At 41.4% G+C, this 15,251-nt stretch overlaps 1 protein-coding gene across 1 annotated transcript in view; it reads right to left on the reverse strand.

The window, feature by feature from the left end:
- Positions 1-9,313: 9,313 nt before the first annotated feature.
- LOC102075779 (interferon-induced protein 44) overlaps positions 9,314-15,251 on the reverse strand; it is a 30,828-nt gene continuing 24,890 nt past the window's right edge. The window contains exon 9 of the mRNA XM_019350956.2: positions 9,314-9,469. Within this exon, the coding sequence (XP_019206501.1) occupies positions 9,463-9,469 (7 nt within the window). The 3' untranslated portion in view covers positions 9,314-9,462. The remainder of the gene's footprint in view (positions 9,470-15,251) is intronic.

The following is a 15,251-nucleotide window of genomic DNA, read 5'->3' on the forward strand; positions in this document are numbered from 1 at the left end:
GGCCATCGGGCATTTGCCGGGTGGGCTGATGACTTTTTTTTTTTTGTAACGGCATGAATAATGAAAAGTGGTGGATGCACCAGATGCTGGCCGATGTGTAAAAATAACTCAGCTGTTTGGTGGTGGCTATGGCGGAGCTTCCAGAGAGGCCAGCAGGTGGATGAGGGAAGGGGAGGCAGGAGGAGCACAGACCCGAGGCAGCTGCCGGTCCGAGTGTGAAATGAACTTCAGGCCTCCAAGGTTTGGAGGTTTGGAGGCCTATCTTCCCCCACCACTTCCCCTGCCGGTGGCGGACGCCCTCAGACATCAGTGCATTGGTGGTTCTTTGTGTCCGGGGATGGGCGTCCAGGTACACACCGGCTCACTCCTTGGTGGCTGCTTATCGGGGCCTGGAGCATGGGGCTCGCTCGGGCCACTTCGGGGATGGGGTGCCCTCGGCCTCTCGGCCTGGGGCTCGGTCACTCAGGCACAGCTGGCTGCCGGCGGAGCTCACGGGCACGTCACTGCAACCCCCCTGGCTTCTGCTCCGCGGCTGCTGAGTGACCCCTCATCTGGGACTCTCCTCAGCTCTTTCTGGGACAGTGGCGCGGCTGCCCCTCTGTTGGTCTTCCTTGGTCTCTGGTGTTCTGAGGGCCTCTGGATGTCTGGAGTTTTGATCTCCTCCATACCTGCTTCATGCCCTGAAGGACGGGGCAGTGCCCCCCCCCCCCCCCCCCCCCCCCCCCCGCCCCCACACACACACACCCTCTAGCAGATCTAGCAGGAACCTTTTAAATACAAGCGCGCTCATGCTCACAGGTGTACACACGGGTGATCACACACACAAACTACACCCTTTTTGGCTCCTACCTCAAAGCACACTGTGCACTGTCAATCTTACGTGCTACACAATAATGTTTAATATTAAGTATTTAATGTTATATTCCCATATATCATTGTGATGTTGATTATTCTATTACTCTCGTTTTCTTCTGTTTGTTTTCTTTTTTCTTTCTCAACAGGTGATCCAGATGATCGATATATGTATTTTTTGTCTACTTGTTCTGTTGGTATTTGTTTTTGCCCTTTTCTCCCGTCCCTCTTCTCCGCTGTTTTTCTTTCCCTCTTTCTTTCTCCCCTTTCTTTCCCCCAGTCAAGTTTGTCCCGTATTCAGCAAGTGAAAATAAAATAAACAATAAAAGGTGAATCAAATAGACCATTACGGCAAGGCTGGGATGGTCTATTTATATCTATATATATCTATAAGTCCGAGCTGCAGCCTGTCAGCATCAACGGGGAGTGCGTGGAAAGGGTCTCCAGTTTCAAGTTTCTGGGTGTGCACATAGACACAGACCTCCAATGGAGCTCTAACACCTCTGCGGTCTTAAAGAAGGCCCAACAGCGTCTCCACTTTCTGAGAATCCTCAGAAAAATGGACCTGAAGAAGGAGGTGCTGACCGTCTTCTACCGCTGCTCCATTGAAAGTGTGCTGACATATTGCATCGGTGTATGGTTCTCCAGCTGCACCACAGCACACAGAAAGGCACTCCAGAGGGTCATCAATATGGCCCAAAAAATCATTGGACATCCTCTTCCCTCCCTGAAGGACCTGTACAGCACTCGCTGTCTCAAGAGGGCACGCAGCATCCTACGAGACTGTACACACCCAGGACACCGGGTGTTTAAGCTGCTGCCGTCTGGCAGGAGGTTCAGGCTGCTGAGGTCCCGAACAAACAGACTCAAGGATAGCTTTTACAACAGGGCAATAGCCCTAATCAATGCAAATAGCTGACCTGATTGGCTACCTGCCTGGACTTTTTTTAGGGGGAGGTAACAATGTTTAAAACAATAACAATAATAATATTTATATTTATAACAAGGTGCAATAATAATTAATGTGCAATAATAACAGTGTGCAATACACATAACACTTATTCTTCTTTTTTATTTCTAAGTTAATATACTGTGTTGTGTTGTTTGTGTTGCGTTGTGATGTGTCATATCGTGTCGTGTTGTGTTATATGTAGTACCGACGTAGGACAGTTTTTCCAATTTCATTGTACTACTGTACTATGTATGACTGTGCAATGACAATAAAGAATTATCTTATCTTATCTTATCTTATCTTATCTTATTTGGTAAAGTAAATCTGTTGGGCATCTTTCTTCACCTTTAGACAATAATTCTGATGGCAAAAGAGCCAAACGGGACAGGCAGAAAAAAAAAAAAAAAAAAGAACTGAACTTCAGGTAAGAAGTTATGACCTGCAGTCTATCTGGGTCAGATATAAACCAAGTTTAGGTGGAGTTTATTTTCGTTGTGCGGACTTTTTACAGTCAGTTACAATAAGTCGTACCGTGTACTAGCTAGCATGACGGAGTTTCTATACAGCTGGGTGGGTGCTATGATGTTACTGATAGTGAACTTTATTTTATTCATAAGGTTAGTTAGTAGAGTTGCCAACGGCTCCTTAAAAAATGGAATGGTCCCTCATTCAGAGAAAATATTACGCGTTTCGTATTACACTGAGAAGGGACGCAGTTTGTCCCGTACTGGAGTTATTCTGTCGTTACGCTGCACAGCTGCCTCTTCTTCTCTCATTCTCTCTCCCTCCCTCTCCTGTTTCTACTTCAATCATGAAACTGATCAATGATCAGCTGATCGGCTTTTCTCTCGTTTATTTATCGCCCACTTTGCGCCAGAAAGAGGAAACCAGTGGATGTCGCGCTAAACAACAGCAGCACGTTTAAGCTTGATCAGCTGTTGTTAGAATTTATTTAATATTATTTTCTAGTATCAGCTGATGTTTGCTGGAGCCACAGCTGTAAAAGCTGCTGGTCATGATATCGGTTTGGATATGTGGTGAGAGGGAAACATGAAGATGAAACCAGGAGATGTCCTTACTGAATCATCAGAGCTGAACAGGTGATGGAGAAACAGGTTTACCTTTTAGGTGACATGAATGAGTTGAAGGGAAGTTATGAACTGTTTCTGAGAGACAAATAACACCAGGATCCTTTTCTAAGTAGCTGACAGCTGGTAACTGTGCAGGGGCGGGTCTAGCAAAGTGTTGCCAGGGGGCCAGGTAGGGCATTAACAGGGAGAGGGGGGCACAAGGAAATACTTTTCTTTATTATTCTCATTTAAAATGTCTAGCTTTTATTAAATAATTATCTGAATCTTGCGACGTGTAATATATAGAAATGTATGCATTGTATAGAAATCATACACATACCAAAAAAACAGTGTACATCACTGTCACAACAGCGTTCGTTTTCATTCAAAGGCTTTATGGCTTTAATACTTCGTGGGCCGGTCTCTAGTCAAAATGCCCGGGCCGATTTTTTGTCCCAGTCCAGCCCTGCGGGTTAATACTGGCAGTGTCATCATGCCAGCTGACTGTATTTCATCATCAGCCAGTGTTGTTCTTGTTTGTAGAATGTTTTTTTAACATTATCTGCCAATTACATCTGCCACCCTTCTTTAAATCTGTGCCCCTACCTGCCCCCCCCAACAAAAACTTTCTAGACAAGCCACTGTTGTATTGGTGTGTTTGATATTTTCTACTTCCTTACAGTGCGTTCACAACGAACACAATAGACGCGACCAAAACACGGCAGACGCCCCTAGATGGTTGCGTGCACATTCGCTGCTTGACGCGCATCCAACGCGAATTGGTTGCACATCAAAATATGCAATTTTCACGCGAGTGAAGTGGAAATGTGGGAGGAAGTAGTGCCAGACGGTATGTTTGCAAGATGGCAGCTGTCGATCTAACTCTCTCTTGAAGAGAGAGTCTTGTGGTTGTCACAATGGAGAGTAATTCTTCAGATTAGCAGTAGGTGGATCACAGCTTCCCAATTTCAATTAAAGTCAACAACACAAAAATCACAGGAGAGTAGCAAAGTTCTATGCCAGCTGTTTTATTGCACAGTGCAGCTCAGCAAAACAGAAGGAAAAGCAAGCTTGGACCACTGTGTATTAGTATTATTCAAAGAAACCTGTAAGTCACTTAAAGTCAAGTTCACTCATAAAATGTGTCCGTCATAATAATGTTACAGGCTATGCTAGGCTTTGGCGCACATCAGTCTAAAATTGTATGTAACCATGAATAACGAGTTTTGGAAACTAACTGCACAACAGGCAGCACTATTAGTTCTCTCAGTCTCAGTGATAGGTTTGTAGCTTGAACCTATTCGCTGGAACGTTAAAGGCAATGTAATAACACAGCAAGCAAGACACGAAGTAGGCAAAGTTCCTTGTGTCACTCATGCATGAGGGAGGCCTGCCTGGAGCCAAGTGTCGTTCCACCTACTTGACCTCCATCAGACTCTCGTCCGTTCCCCCGTAACACTGCTCTTTTATTGTGGTTACATGAATATGCATAGGTTCATTAACATATGACATCTTATAGGTATACACGTGAACAAGGAATACCTTGTGTGTGTGTGAGCTGCTGACCAAAAGGGTCATAAAGCAGGAACAACATCCTAGGTCATAAAGAGGGTAACCTCCCCACACCCAATCTATGGTTCACCCTAGATAACACAGTGAAGCCATACAAAGGGCAGGAAGTTTTACCACATCAGACCTTCACAAGGATGTTTGCCTGTGATAAAACACTACAGCCCCCCACTCAGAACCTCGAGAATCTGGGGAGGGGAGAACAAAAGAATTCCTTTCAACACACAGTTAAAGTACAAATGGTAAGAATAAAAATGACAAACATTTAACAATTCACTCTAACACTCAGAGTAGCATTTCTAATTTTGATTGAAACTGTCAGAGAAAACGGCAGCCTCGAGGAAACCAGGATATTAGTTTACAGAGGCTGTTAAAATTATATGTCTAATGTTAAAATGTTGGTGACACAATAATTTCATCCTAATGGTACTGACATATTCATAGGGTTAATTTTTGAGACAATATATCATGAGGTAATCTTGATTTTGCAAATATATATGCAAATATATAATACCAGTTTGCACAAATTGTTTTAAAAATGCACTCACCCTACAAACATTACTGATGAGTCAAGATCTGCACAGAAACACTGAAGCAGCTACACATTTTATTCTTCTTGTCATGTATGTCCTATTTGTCTGGTGACAGAAGAACCAACACAAAGCTCAGCGAGTAATGGTGATACAAGATCACAGGTGAAATTGGATGATGACTTGGTGGTTCATGACTGTATTTGAAGCACATGTGTGACTGCATGTATTTGGGATGTCTCACTGTTATTTATCAGCTGACAGAGGCAGCTCTGCCATGTTGTAGCTCACACAGAGGTGAAGAGGCGAGGTCACAGGTGACTGACTGATGATGTGGTGCTATAACTAGTATTTATTATCATCATCTCAGTATCTTCTGCTGAGGCTGAAAGAAGCTTCAGTGCTCTCAGAAGACTAAAAACATGGCTAAGTTCAACAGTGACTCAAATGAGATTAAACAATGCTGCTGTATTTCCACCAGGAGAGACTGGACAGTATAGATGTAAAACAAATATGCCAGCAGTTTATCTCAGTTAATGAGGGGAGAAGGCATGTGTTTGGCTCCTTCACATAGTGGACATTGAGTTGTTGTGTGGGGCACCAGTAGTCCATGTCTGTTGCTGTAACAGTAGTTCATGTTTAGAATAAAAAATCCCAGCTCACTGATTTGATCGGGGCAATAGTGTGCATAAAATATTGCATAATTTTGCTGAGAGATCTTGTACTTTGTGATAATTTAAGATGAGTAGTTTTATGGACAAAAACCAGCAGGTCATTCAGTGTTCCCTTAGTACTAATGTATCAGAGATGTTGGTGTACTATAACTGAAGTAATGTTGTTAAGTCCTTAAAGTCATATTCTTTTATTGTCATGACTGTATTTTAAGCTATTTTTTATTTTTGTATGATACCTGATTTATAAGGAATATGGCTGAAGTAAACTAAAATCTAAAATACTTAGTCATTTGTTTAATTGTAATTTAAAACTATATAATTCACATTAAACAATGAATTGTAACTTTAAATGGTTTAAAAGCATGTAGAATAGCATATGTAGGCAAGTATATTTCTCCCTTTTTTTTTTTATCAAGCAGCAAAGACCATAAGGGAAAAACAGAAACAGGGCAGTGTTTGATGGTTGAATCATCCGTCCCCACCAATGCCAAAACCAAATCTACACCCTTGGGTCACACCATGGTCAAAGGTCACACATTAGTACAGCAAATAGCATAGTTTTTGTGATAATCTTATGATATTCATGTGAATAATACTTGACCTAACTACATCAAATATATGGGTTAAATGCATTACATAAAATAAACAATCCAGTGTAGGTTTATAGTGCATGTGTGCATGATAGCAACTTCATTATGTTGTTTCCAGTATCTCTGTTACCATGTTAAGAGATATGTCTAACGAATGTGCTGCATTAAAAACATTTATTGTGTGTGTGTGTGTGTGTGTGTGTGTGTGTGTGTGTGTGTGTAAAACACACGCTGGCCTAAAACTCTACATGAAAGTTAATGCATATATATATTCAGATACATATATAGGTACAAAAATCCAGCACATTAGCTATAAAGGTATACATGTCATACAAAAATCCACCACAGTCTCCCTCCTCTATTTACTGTGGAGAACAGAGCAGCGGCGTAAAGGACGTCCTCGCCATACCTGTGTCCCTCAGGTTCTCCAGAGGCATGAGCAGTTTGGTGAGTCTCAGCGGTACCACTGTCTTTCCCTCGCCCAGTTTGAGGAGCTGCTTTCCCACGTTGGTCCCAGCATCGCCCACCTAGACACCACCTGCAGAACGCCTGTTCATCTGCCTGCGGCTAGTAAAAAAGTTTATTGATACCTGTGCTAATATATGCTAAACTATCTGTTTACACACTGCTAACATGGATGTGGTATGCTAACAGTGAATGCTGTCGGTGTTTGCTGATATCAAGCTGTGGTATGAGGACCACTGTTGGTAATCTTTGTAGTGATACTCAGAAGGTCTATCTTATAAAGCACTTTTTTATTTAGACCTGGTTTAATTCTGGTATAGAACCAGTTGAATATTTGTATATAATCCCCGCAGCTGTCAGACTCTATGACAGAAGTCACCAGCCTTTCTTAAAACTGACATTAGTCATTACAAAAAGTTATTTCAAATAATATTAAAATTCTCAAACAGAAAAACATTAAACACAAATATATAAAATATAAGTATTTACAGAGAGACAGGAATAAAAAGGACCCAGCTTAAAGTGGAAGAGCCTCAGGGAGAAAGAGGAGAAAAATAAGAACATTGTTTCTATCCTAGAGAGCCAGCTGCCTCCAATGTTTGGGTCTAATGTTTCCAAATTTAACACAGCTGTGCTGTTTTCAAAAACTAATTAATACATTTGAAATTTCACTAATTCTGTCGTCTGAGGCGGCATGCTCTCCAGAGCAGGAACAAGGCTGAGGAGGAAATGCTCTGTTGGAGACTGACATGGCCTCTTCAGGAACTCCAGGATGGCCAGCTCCACCACCGATGGTCCGTCCTGGGACCCGTCCCTCGTCCGCCTCAGAGCTGTCCTCCTCTGTGGGCCTGTAAAACACAGCACAAAACACAAAGAAATGATGGGGCTGCTACTAGATTTTCATTTTCAACATTGAAAAAAACAGGATATAATCAGATTGGTTGTAGATATTTAGTAAAGGAAATCATAATGGAATCCAAGCGAGTAAAAAGTTATCAGTGCTCGCTGTACATCTGATGCTACAATTACATACCTGTGGGTGCAGCAGCAGCTCAGGGACTGGGGAGTATTTCTTCCAGATCCAAAATACTCACCAAGTGGCAAGGGCCCTTCATGGACACACGGCGGGTGAGCAATGTTCTTCATGAACTTCACTGGCTCCCTGTGAAACTCAGGATAGTGTACAAACTAATTCTGCTCACCTTCAAGACCCTTCATAACCTCGCTCCTCCTTACCTCTCTGATCTGTTAAGCCCCATCTCTTCTGCCTGCTCACTTCAATCCTCCTCATCTATCCAGCTTGCTGTGCCTTCCTTCTGCCTCACCACCATGTGAACCACAGCTTTCAGCTGCTCTGCTCCCAGGCTGTGGAACTCTCTACCCACAGATATAAGAAACATTGATTCTCTCCCCCAGTTTAAATCCCTACTCAAAACCCATCTGTTCAAATCTGCATATTCATCGTGAACCTATAGTTTGTTTAATAATAATAATGATGGATTGCATTTATATAGCACCCAAAGCGCTTTACAATGCCATTATTCATTCACGCTCACATTCATACAGTGGAGGAGGCAAGCTACTGTTGTAGCCACAGCTGCCCTGGGGCACACTGACAGAAGTGAGGCTGCCATATCGCGCCATCGGCCCCTCTGGCCAACACCAGTAGGCGGTAGGGTAAAGTGTCTTGCCCAAGGACACAACGACCAGGAGAGAGAGGCCGGGGATCGAACCGGCGACCTTCCAGTTACAGGTGCGCTTCCCAAACCCCTGAGCCACGGTCGCCTAATCTATCTTGTGCTTTGGTTTTCATTGTCCTTCATTTTGTCGTTGTTCTATTATGTGTTCTTTTGTATTGTAAAGTGTCCTTGGGTGTTTTGAAAGGCGCTTTCAAATAAATTTGGGCAATTTTTTGCTGCTTTAATGTAGCTCCTGTGGTACATGTGTAGGTTACTTTGACACATAAATAATTATTATTGCAGAAAATGAACGCTTCATGGAAACAGAACTCACTGATGACTATAGCCTTTTTATGCAGGATAATGCCACTGCCATGAGAGGGATGTGCTGGTCAAACAAGTCTAAACCATGGAGGCTCCACCTCGCAGCTTGCAAGAGTTAAGGGATCTGTTGCTTCCTTCAGGAGTCTAGTGGAGTCCACGCCTCAGTGGGTGAGGGTTGTTTTCACAGCAAGAGGGGGACCAACAAGATATAAACAGGTGGTCATAATGTTATGCCTGATCGTTGTATGTTCTTCACAGTAAATGAAAGAAAACTCATTCAGAAATATTTATTAATTGTATAATTCTTATTTTAAAAAAGGATACAACAGACTGAAATACCATACAAGGTTTAATGCAAATGTATGGGACATTTATTTATCTTAAGTGCACATTTGCATTCTAACATGCAGAGTTGGGTGATGGCTACACAAGCTCATGGCTGGAGTGCATGTGTGAAATGTATCTGCAAAGACAATGACAGCTTTATTTTATTTGATTATAAATGTTCTTCGATATATTTCTGCGATGTTATTCGATATTAAGAAAGGAAAAGAGAGAGATGAAACTTGTGTTTCTTTTCAGTTTAATCACACTCAGTCATATCAGCGTTCAGTAACAACTTCCTGATTTTTATTTTATCTGGTAATTAACATCAACCTGTGTGGAAAAAGTGACTCTTATTGTACTGGGATTATGTATTATTCATCGAGTGTATTACATCAGTGTGTATGTCTGAAACTGTCAGGAATGTGTCAGTTTATAATTTAGAGTCAATGAAGTCTTCTCCCAGGTCAATCATCATTCTCAGTGCGCTCAGGATCAAAGTGTCGACGTCGTCATTCAGTTGTGTTTCTTCACTGTAGTTCTTCACAGGAAGGATGAAGTTAAGCGGGATCCCCAGTTTTGAGCTCAGATCTCCCATCTGAGTTTTTACAGAAACAAATAAATTACTGTAAGATCTGAGTACAGGTATCGTTGTAATGTTAAATTTTTCCAGCCAAAATTCACCTTTCTCTTCACGAGCTTGCTTTTGTACACATTCTTCAAGTCTTTTTCAGTTTCAGGACAGGCCTCATCAAATTTGGTAAGAAGAGCTAACTGGGGAATACCTGGCAACATGAGATGTTTTATGATTAACTTGACAGGAATTTTTACTATGCATACAATTTGCACAACAACAACAATCCTAGTGTTCCACTCTGATTGTCTTTCAGCAGAGACTGTGTCCATATTTAACCAGGTATAGTTATAAATTTTTTGTTATCAGAAGTTTTACGACAACCAAGTCTAATGCAGAATTTCAGCCATGTTTTTCATGCACATGCATTTGTTTTCTTTTAGAAGTGTTAGAATAAATATCCAAGATGTTCTTTAAATGCACTGTAAGTCTGTTACACACTCAGTCCCCTCTTACCCAAGTCGCTGGCTGTCTCTCTGATGGCTTTCATCTTCTGTAACACTGAGCTGTTAATTTCTGTCGTGTTACCAGAGTAGAGACAAACCACAACATGAACTCTGTCCTCTGGAGAAGGTGAAGGGTTGTAGCCAGAATCAGACGTGGACAATGGAGACGCAGGGTTGAACTGCAATATGTTACAAAGATCATAAGCAGTCATTGTATACGATAACAAGAATCTCAATAATAACATGAATGAAAAAGACTGTGCATGTCTGTATTTTTTTTTTTAAAAGCTTGAATAAATTCATCAATATATGATTTACTTTTTTGATCACAAAATAACTTGAAGAAAATTAGAGAGTTTTACTAAAAGAGTAAACAAAGTTCATAGTTTGATGATTGTACCTTATAACCCTCCTTCACATGTCCCATCATGGCCAGTTTGATGTCTTCCACTCTCACTCCTCGTCCACTCCCTTCTTCCAAACCCATCAGGTCATTGAAGACAAATGGGTAAAACTGCCCTGTGTCCTTCTTAATGTTGTGGGTTTCATACTGAAAGACCAAAAAAAAGTTTGCAAACAACTTGGGAGGAGATACGATTTGTTTTAAACATAATCAAAATGTTTTAATTACTTATTAAATCTTTAACATGGTGTGTAGGCTAATATTTTACCATAAGTTACAGTTTTTGTCAGGGTCCTGGGTCTCTTGACCCAGCGTGTTTAGTTCTTCAAGGTTTTTGTATTCTACTTGTGAGTTATTTTATGGTTTCTAGTTTTGATCCCTTGCCCTTCATGTTTCTATGTCCCCTCAGTACTGTGTAAGTCTGTGTCTTTGCATGTTTGAGTTTCTTGTTTTCTGTCACTCTGTATTATGAATTATGTTCTCATAGTTGGTCTTTTGTTACTCCCTCGAGTCTAGTTTCTTGTGTTCCAAGCTTAGCATTTCCCTCTGTGTATTTTGGTTTTTAGTCCTCTGCCTTTAGTTTATGTCTCTGTGTTTCTTAGTTGCTGTCTCCACTGTGCCAAGTTCGCGTCTGTGTCATACTTCCTGTTTTACTTTGTAGGTCCGTGTCTTATGTGAATGTGTCCTGCTTTGCTTCCCTGTCTCGTCAGCCTTGATTTCTCCCAGCTGTGCCCTCCTTCTGTGTCTCATTCCCCTCGTTACTTCCCAGTGTATTTAAACCCGGTGTCTCTCTGAGTCAGTGTCGCGTTGTCCCTCAAGCTGTGTGTTTCCTTGCGTGCCGCGCCGTCAATTGTAAGTTTATATTTCCCAGTTTAGTTTTGTGCGCTTTCCCCTGTCAGCAAATAAAGCTGAGTTTTTGAGTTTATCCCTCGAGTCTGAGTGCCTGCATCTTGGGTCCAACTTCTGCCTGCCACACAGCGTTTCATGACAGATTCACTTGTTACATTTCCAGACATCGAGTCAGTGTAAATAAAAAGAAATTACTTTTTTGGTGAAACTTCTTTCCTCCTCGTTTGTTGCGTTGGTCAAAGCTGGAGAGGTTATTCTTCTCCGTAAGACATTGCTGACAGAATTGATGAAGCTGGACTTCCCAGCACCGACTGGGCCATAGAGCAAAACTCTGCCATGTCTCACTTGGTCATTTTGAAGCTGAAAATTCTTCACATACTGCAGATCTGCCTGGTTCCTGCAAAATGGGGTTAAAACAAGTTTAATATATTGTAGAATGTAGTTTTAACATGACTAATGGTGTGAAATCATCCTGATACCTCTGTGGGGCTACTTTTTAAACACAGCTGTTCAATCAGGAAAATGCTAGTTTTAGCATGTTTCCTGTAACCTGTGATAATGCCTGTTATCAGAATAGCATGATAACATTTTCTGAATGGCATATCGTCAGGAATCATCAGATTTCCAATGCAAACTAAATACTGACCTCATGATGGAGCTATTTTAAAAAAGATAGACAATTACAGAAGCCTGAGGAAAACGTGTGTTGTGGAAGCTTCCCATTTAATAAAATCTGCAGACAAGCGGTGAGCAGTAGCAGAGTGTGAGGCATGCTAAAATCCAGTGGCACCAAGGCATTGTACAATAAAATAATGTTAATGATACATAAATGACAGAAATTCTTCCACGATATTCCACCCTTTGATTCTTCAATCACCCTTAAGAATCACATTAATAACAGAATTTCTTTCCTGACATTCTGTAAATCACATCAGCATTATTGTACACTTAACCCTCCTGTCATGTTGCGGTTCAGATTTTGTCACATGTCATCTGCATCACTACAGAAAACGAAAAAAAAAAATCAAAATTATAAAAGAAAATTGTAAAATAATCAATGTCAGTGTTTCTGACACTTTTGGATGAGTAAACATGTCCCAGGACAACTTGACCCAGGAACATAATTGGTGTTCCTGGAAACCAACATAACAGAAGGTTGACACTGTGCATCCTCACTTCACTATTCTCTCACCACCCTTTGTTCATCTCCAATCATCCTCACAATCTAAGCTCTCACATGTAAATGACAACAAAGGAAAGACCCTCTCCAGAGTCTCTAATTGTGTATGGCAAAGTGAAACAGCATTAGGTGGTCATTCATGGGAAATTGCTGTCAGTCATTTCCGGTCACTGTCATGGTTCCTGTTGTCTGTGCTGTTTACAGAGTCATAATTCCTTTGCTGATCTCCCTCTGCGCTGTCACTCTTGGAGCTTTGCACACTCCCTTTATCCCTCAGTTTCCATTCCAACGCATGTGTAGGTTTAGGTTTAACTCCTCTCTGGGTTGTCGTGCTGGAAATGGTCCCTGTTTCTCACTGGTCCTCTTGAAGCCTTCTCTCCTGGTCTCAGTCTGCATCTGCACCTCAGTCTCTCCTTCCATACTAATCCCCCTGTAATTTAAAAAGTGAAAGCCAGCCCCAAAAAACTCTCTTTTGCCACATGACCCTTGCCATGTGTCAACTTAACACAATTAGAGATGCGCAATAAAGTTGCACCTTCTCTCTTAAAAATTTCAGGGCTTCTCCCCTGGAGTAGCTCCACTTCAGGCCTGTAACCCTGTGTTAAAAAAAACAAAATAAAACACACACATTAGCGAGTGGTATGTCCTGCTGTAAATCATGTGATTAAATCACATGAACAGCCCTCTGCTGTAGAAAAAGTGATGTAGATGTTAGCACAGTGCATCTGTATGCACACTAACTCACAGTGACCTTTGCATTGTAAACAATACAAGGTCATAAATAACACACCGCTGGTAAATTCATAGACACAGAAAGTGGCAATGAAAAGGTTAAGTCGGCAAGGCCCAAAGCTCATGCAGACTAGGATGCTGCTGTCACCTTTCCGCTCCCGTAAAAAAAAAATTCATACATACGTACATCTACCCTTTTGTCACATCTGGTTGGAGGTAGGTGCAATCTTGTATACTGGTGTCATGTCAGTCAAGCTTTTGTCAGTCCAGTCAGTTCCCCATTTTTATTTCTGATAGTGGAATCTCTCATGTCACATTGAGTTTCTACTGCCAGCAAAATGACGTCATTTCAAGAAAGAAAAAGAAGAATTTGGACTGGATTATCTCGGTGAATCCTTTTAGGAACCTTTTATCTGATTGTGTCCCAAATACATGGCTTTCTCCAGAGCCCATTTTAATGTGGAGAAGCTCAGTTCGCGATTGTTTCTGACAAAATGAGATGTAGCGTTTTCAGTTCCAATTGTGCAGGCCTGCTGAAATGACAGACATTATCAAACAAAACTCTTTGTGCACGGTGAAAGTAATAAAAAAAGAAAAAAGAAAAAAAGGTATAGTTAAGTCATGAAGCATGCTCTTCATCTTGGGAGGGTAAATCAAACAAAAACTAATAGGCAGGTTCACCTTGGTAACAAAAGAAAATGTATCAGCCAGATAAATCCCCAAAACATTCATCCATGAGCCCCACACACACCGCACAACCCTAATGAGTTTCTTGCCATGTAACCAGGTGTGTGCCATGGAAAAACTTCCCCCACACATCAGAAACAAGACATTTCATAATCTATTAGTTTTCACTCATCTGACCCCCCTGCAGCATTCTGTTCACCCCTGCTATAATTCAGTCATCTTCCCCCAAAACAATACTAGTTTACTAGTCTATGTATGTATAGACTATGTATGTAAGGGCCCCCCTTTGTTTTACAAGAAAAATGTCATTCACCCCACCCCCTGCGCACGCACACGCACACCTGCGCACAAACACATCCTCCAACCACACACACCCATATTTTGTTCTATTGCGGTTTATTTCACACCTCAAACATTTAGTAAACAATTAAGCAAATACAAGTAATCTGCAATAAATTACAGGTAGTAAGAAAATAAACTACTAACTCTTTTACGCTACGTCCGCACCTACACCCGTATTTTTGAAAACGCAGCTGTTTCGTCCACACGTAAATGGTGTTTGGAATCACCGAAAACGAAGATTTTTTTAAAACTCCTTTTTTGCATTTACGTGTGGATGAGGAGTACAGAGTTCATCACGTTATTGTTTAGATGAGATGAACTGCAGAATGGCGGATAGAGACAAAATACTGTTAATCTGACTATCTGCAGGTTTTACACGCTTACACAGGCAGTTACTGTCCCTCCATTTAGAAAGGGAGAGGCGTCACGGTGTGATTATTTTATATGTAGTTGTTTTTTTCCTGTGTAATAATATTCAAAATTGCTATCAATACATTTTTCAACTAATGCCTCTCTGTGCAAAATGGGTTTAAAAACATAAACAGCTGTGGGATACTGTTTGTCTGTGATTTAGACAGGGGGAACAAATCGTGGCAGGATCAGCCTGATATTATTTGTATCCCACTGTAACTTTACTGTATAAAGAGCTAACATCTCCAAAATGTCAGGAGTAGTTAGTCATTACAACAAGTGTTTGTGAACTAAAAATCAAGAATGTGGGATACTGTTTGTCTGTGATTTAAAGAGCCCAGCTTGTGCTCCCGACGCAGGGAAAACCAATTCTGCAGGGCAGGCACGTGCAGAGGGAGGGGCGGGAGGGTCTTGAGCACCCGCCCCTTTCCTGATGGGTGCCCAAAGTGCCCTTTTGTTGAGGCAATTTTTTTTTTTAAATTTAATTTTTTTTTTTTAAATGTGTGTGTGCGTGCGGAGTCCTGTCTGTGCCCCTCAA

Source organism: Oreochromis niloticus, linkage group LG3 (assembly GCF_001858045.2).
Source record: "Oreochromis niloticus isolate F11D_XX linkage group LG3, O_niloticus_UMD_NMBU, whole genome shotgun sequence".
Lineage (NCBI taxonomy): Eukaryota > Metazoa > Chordata > Actinopteri > Cichliformes > Cichlidae > Oreochromis > Oreochromis niloticus.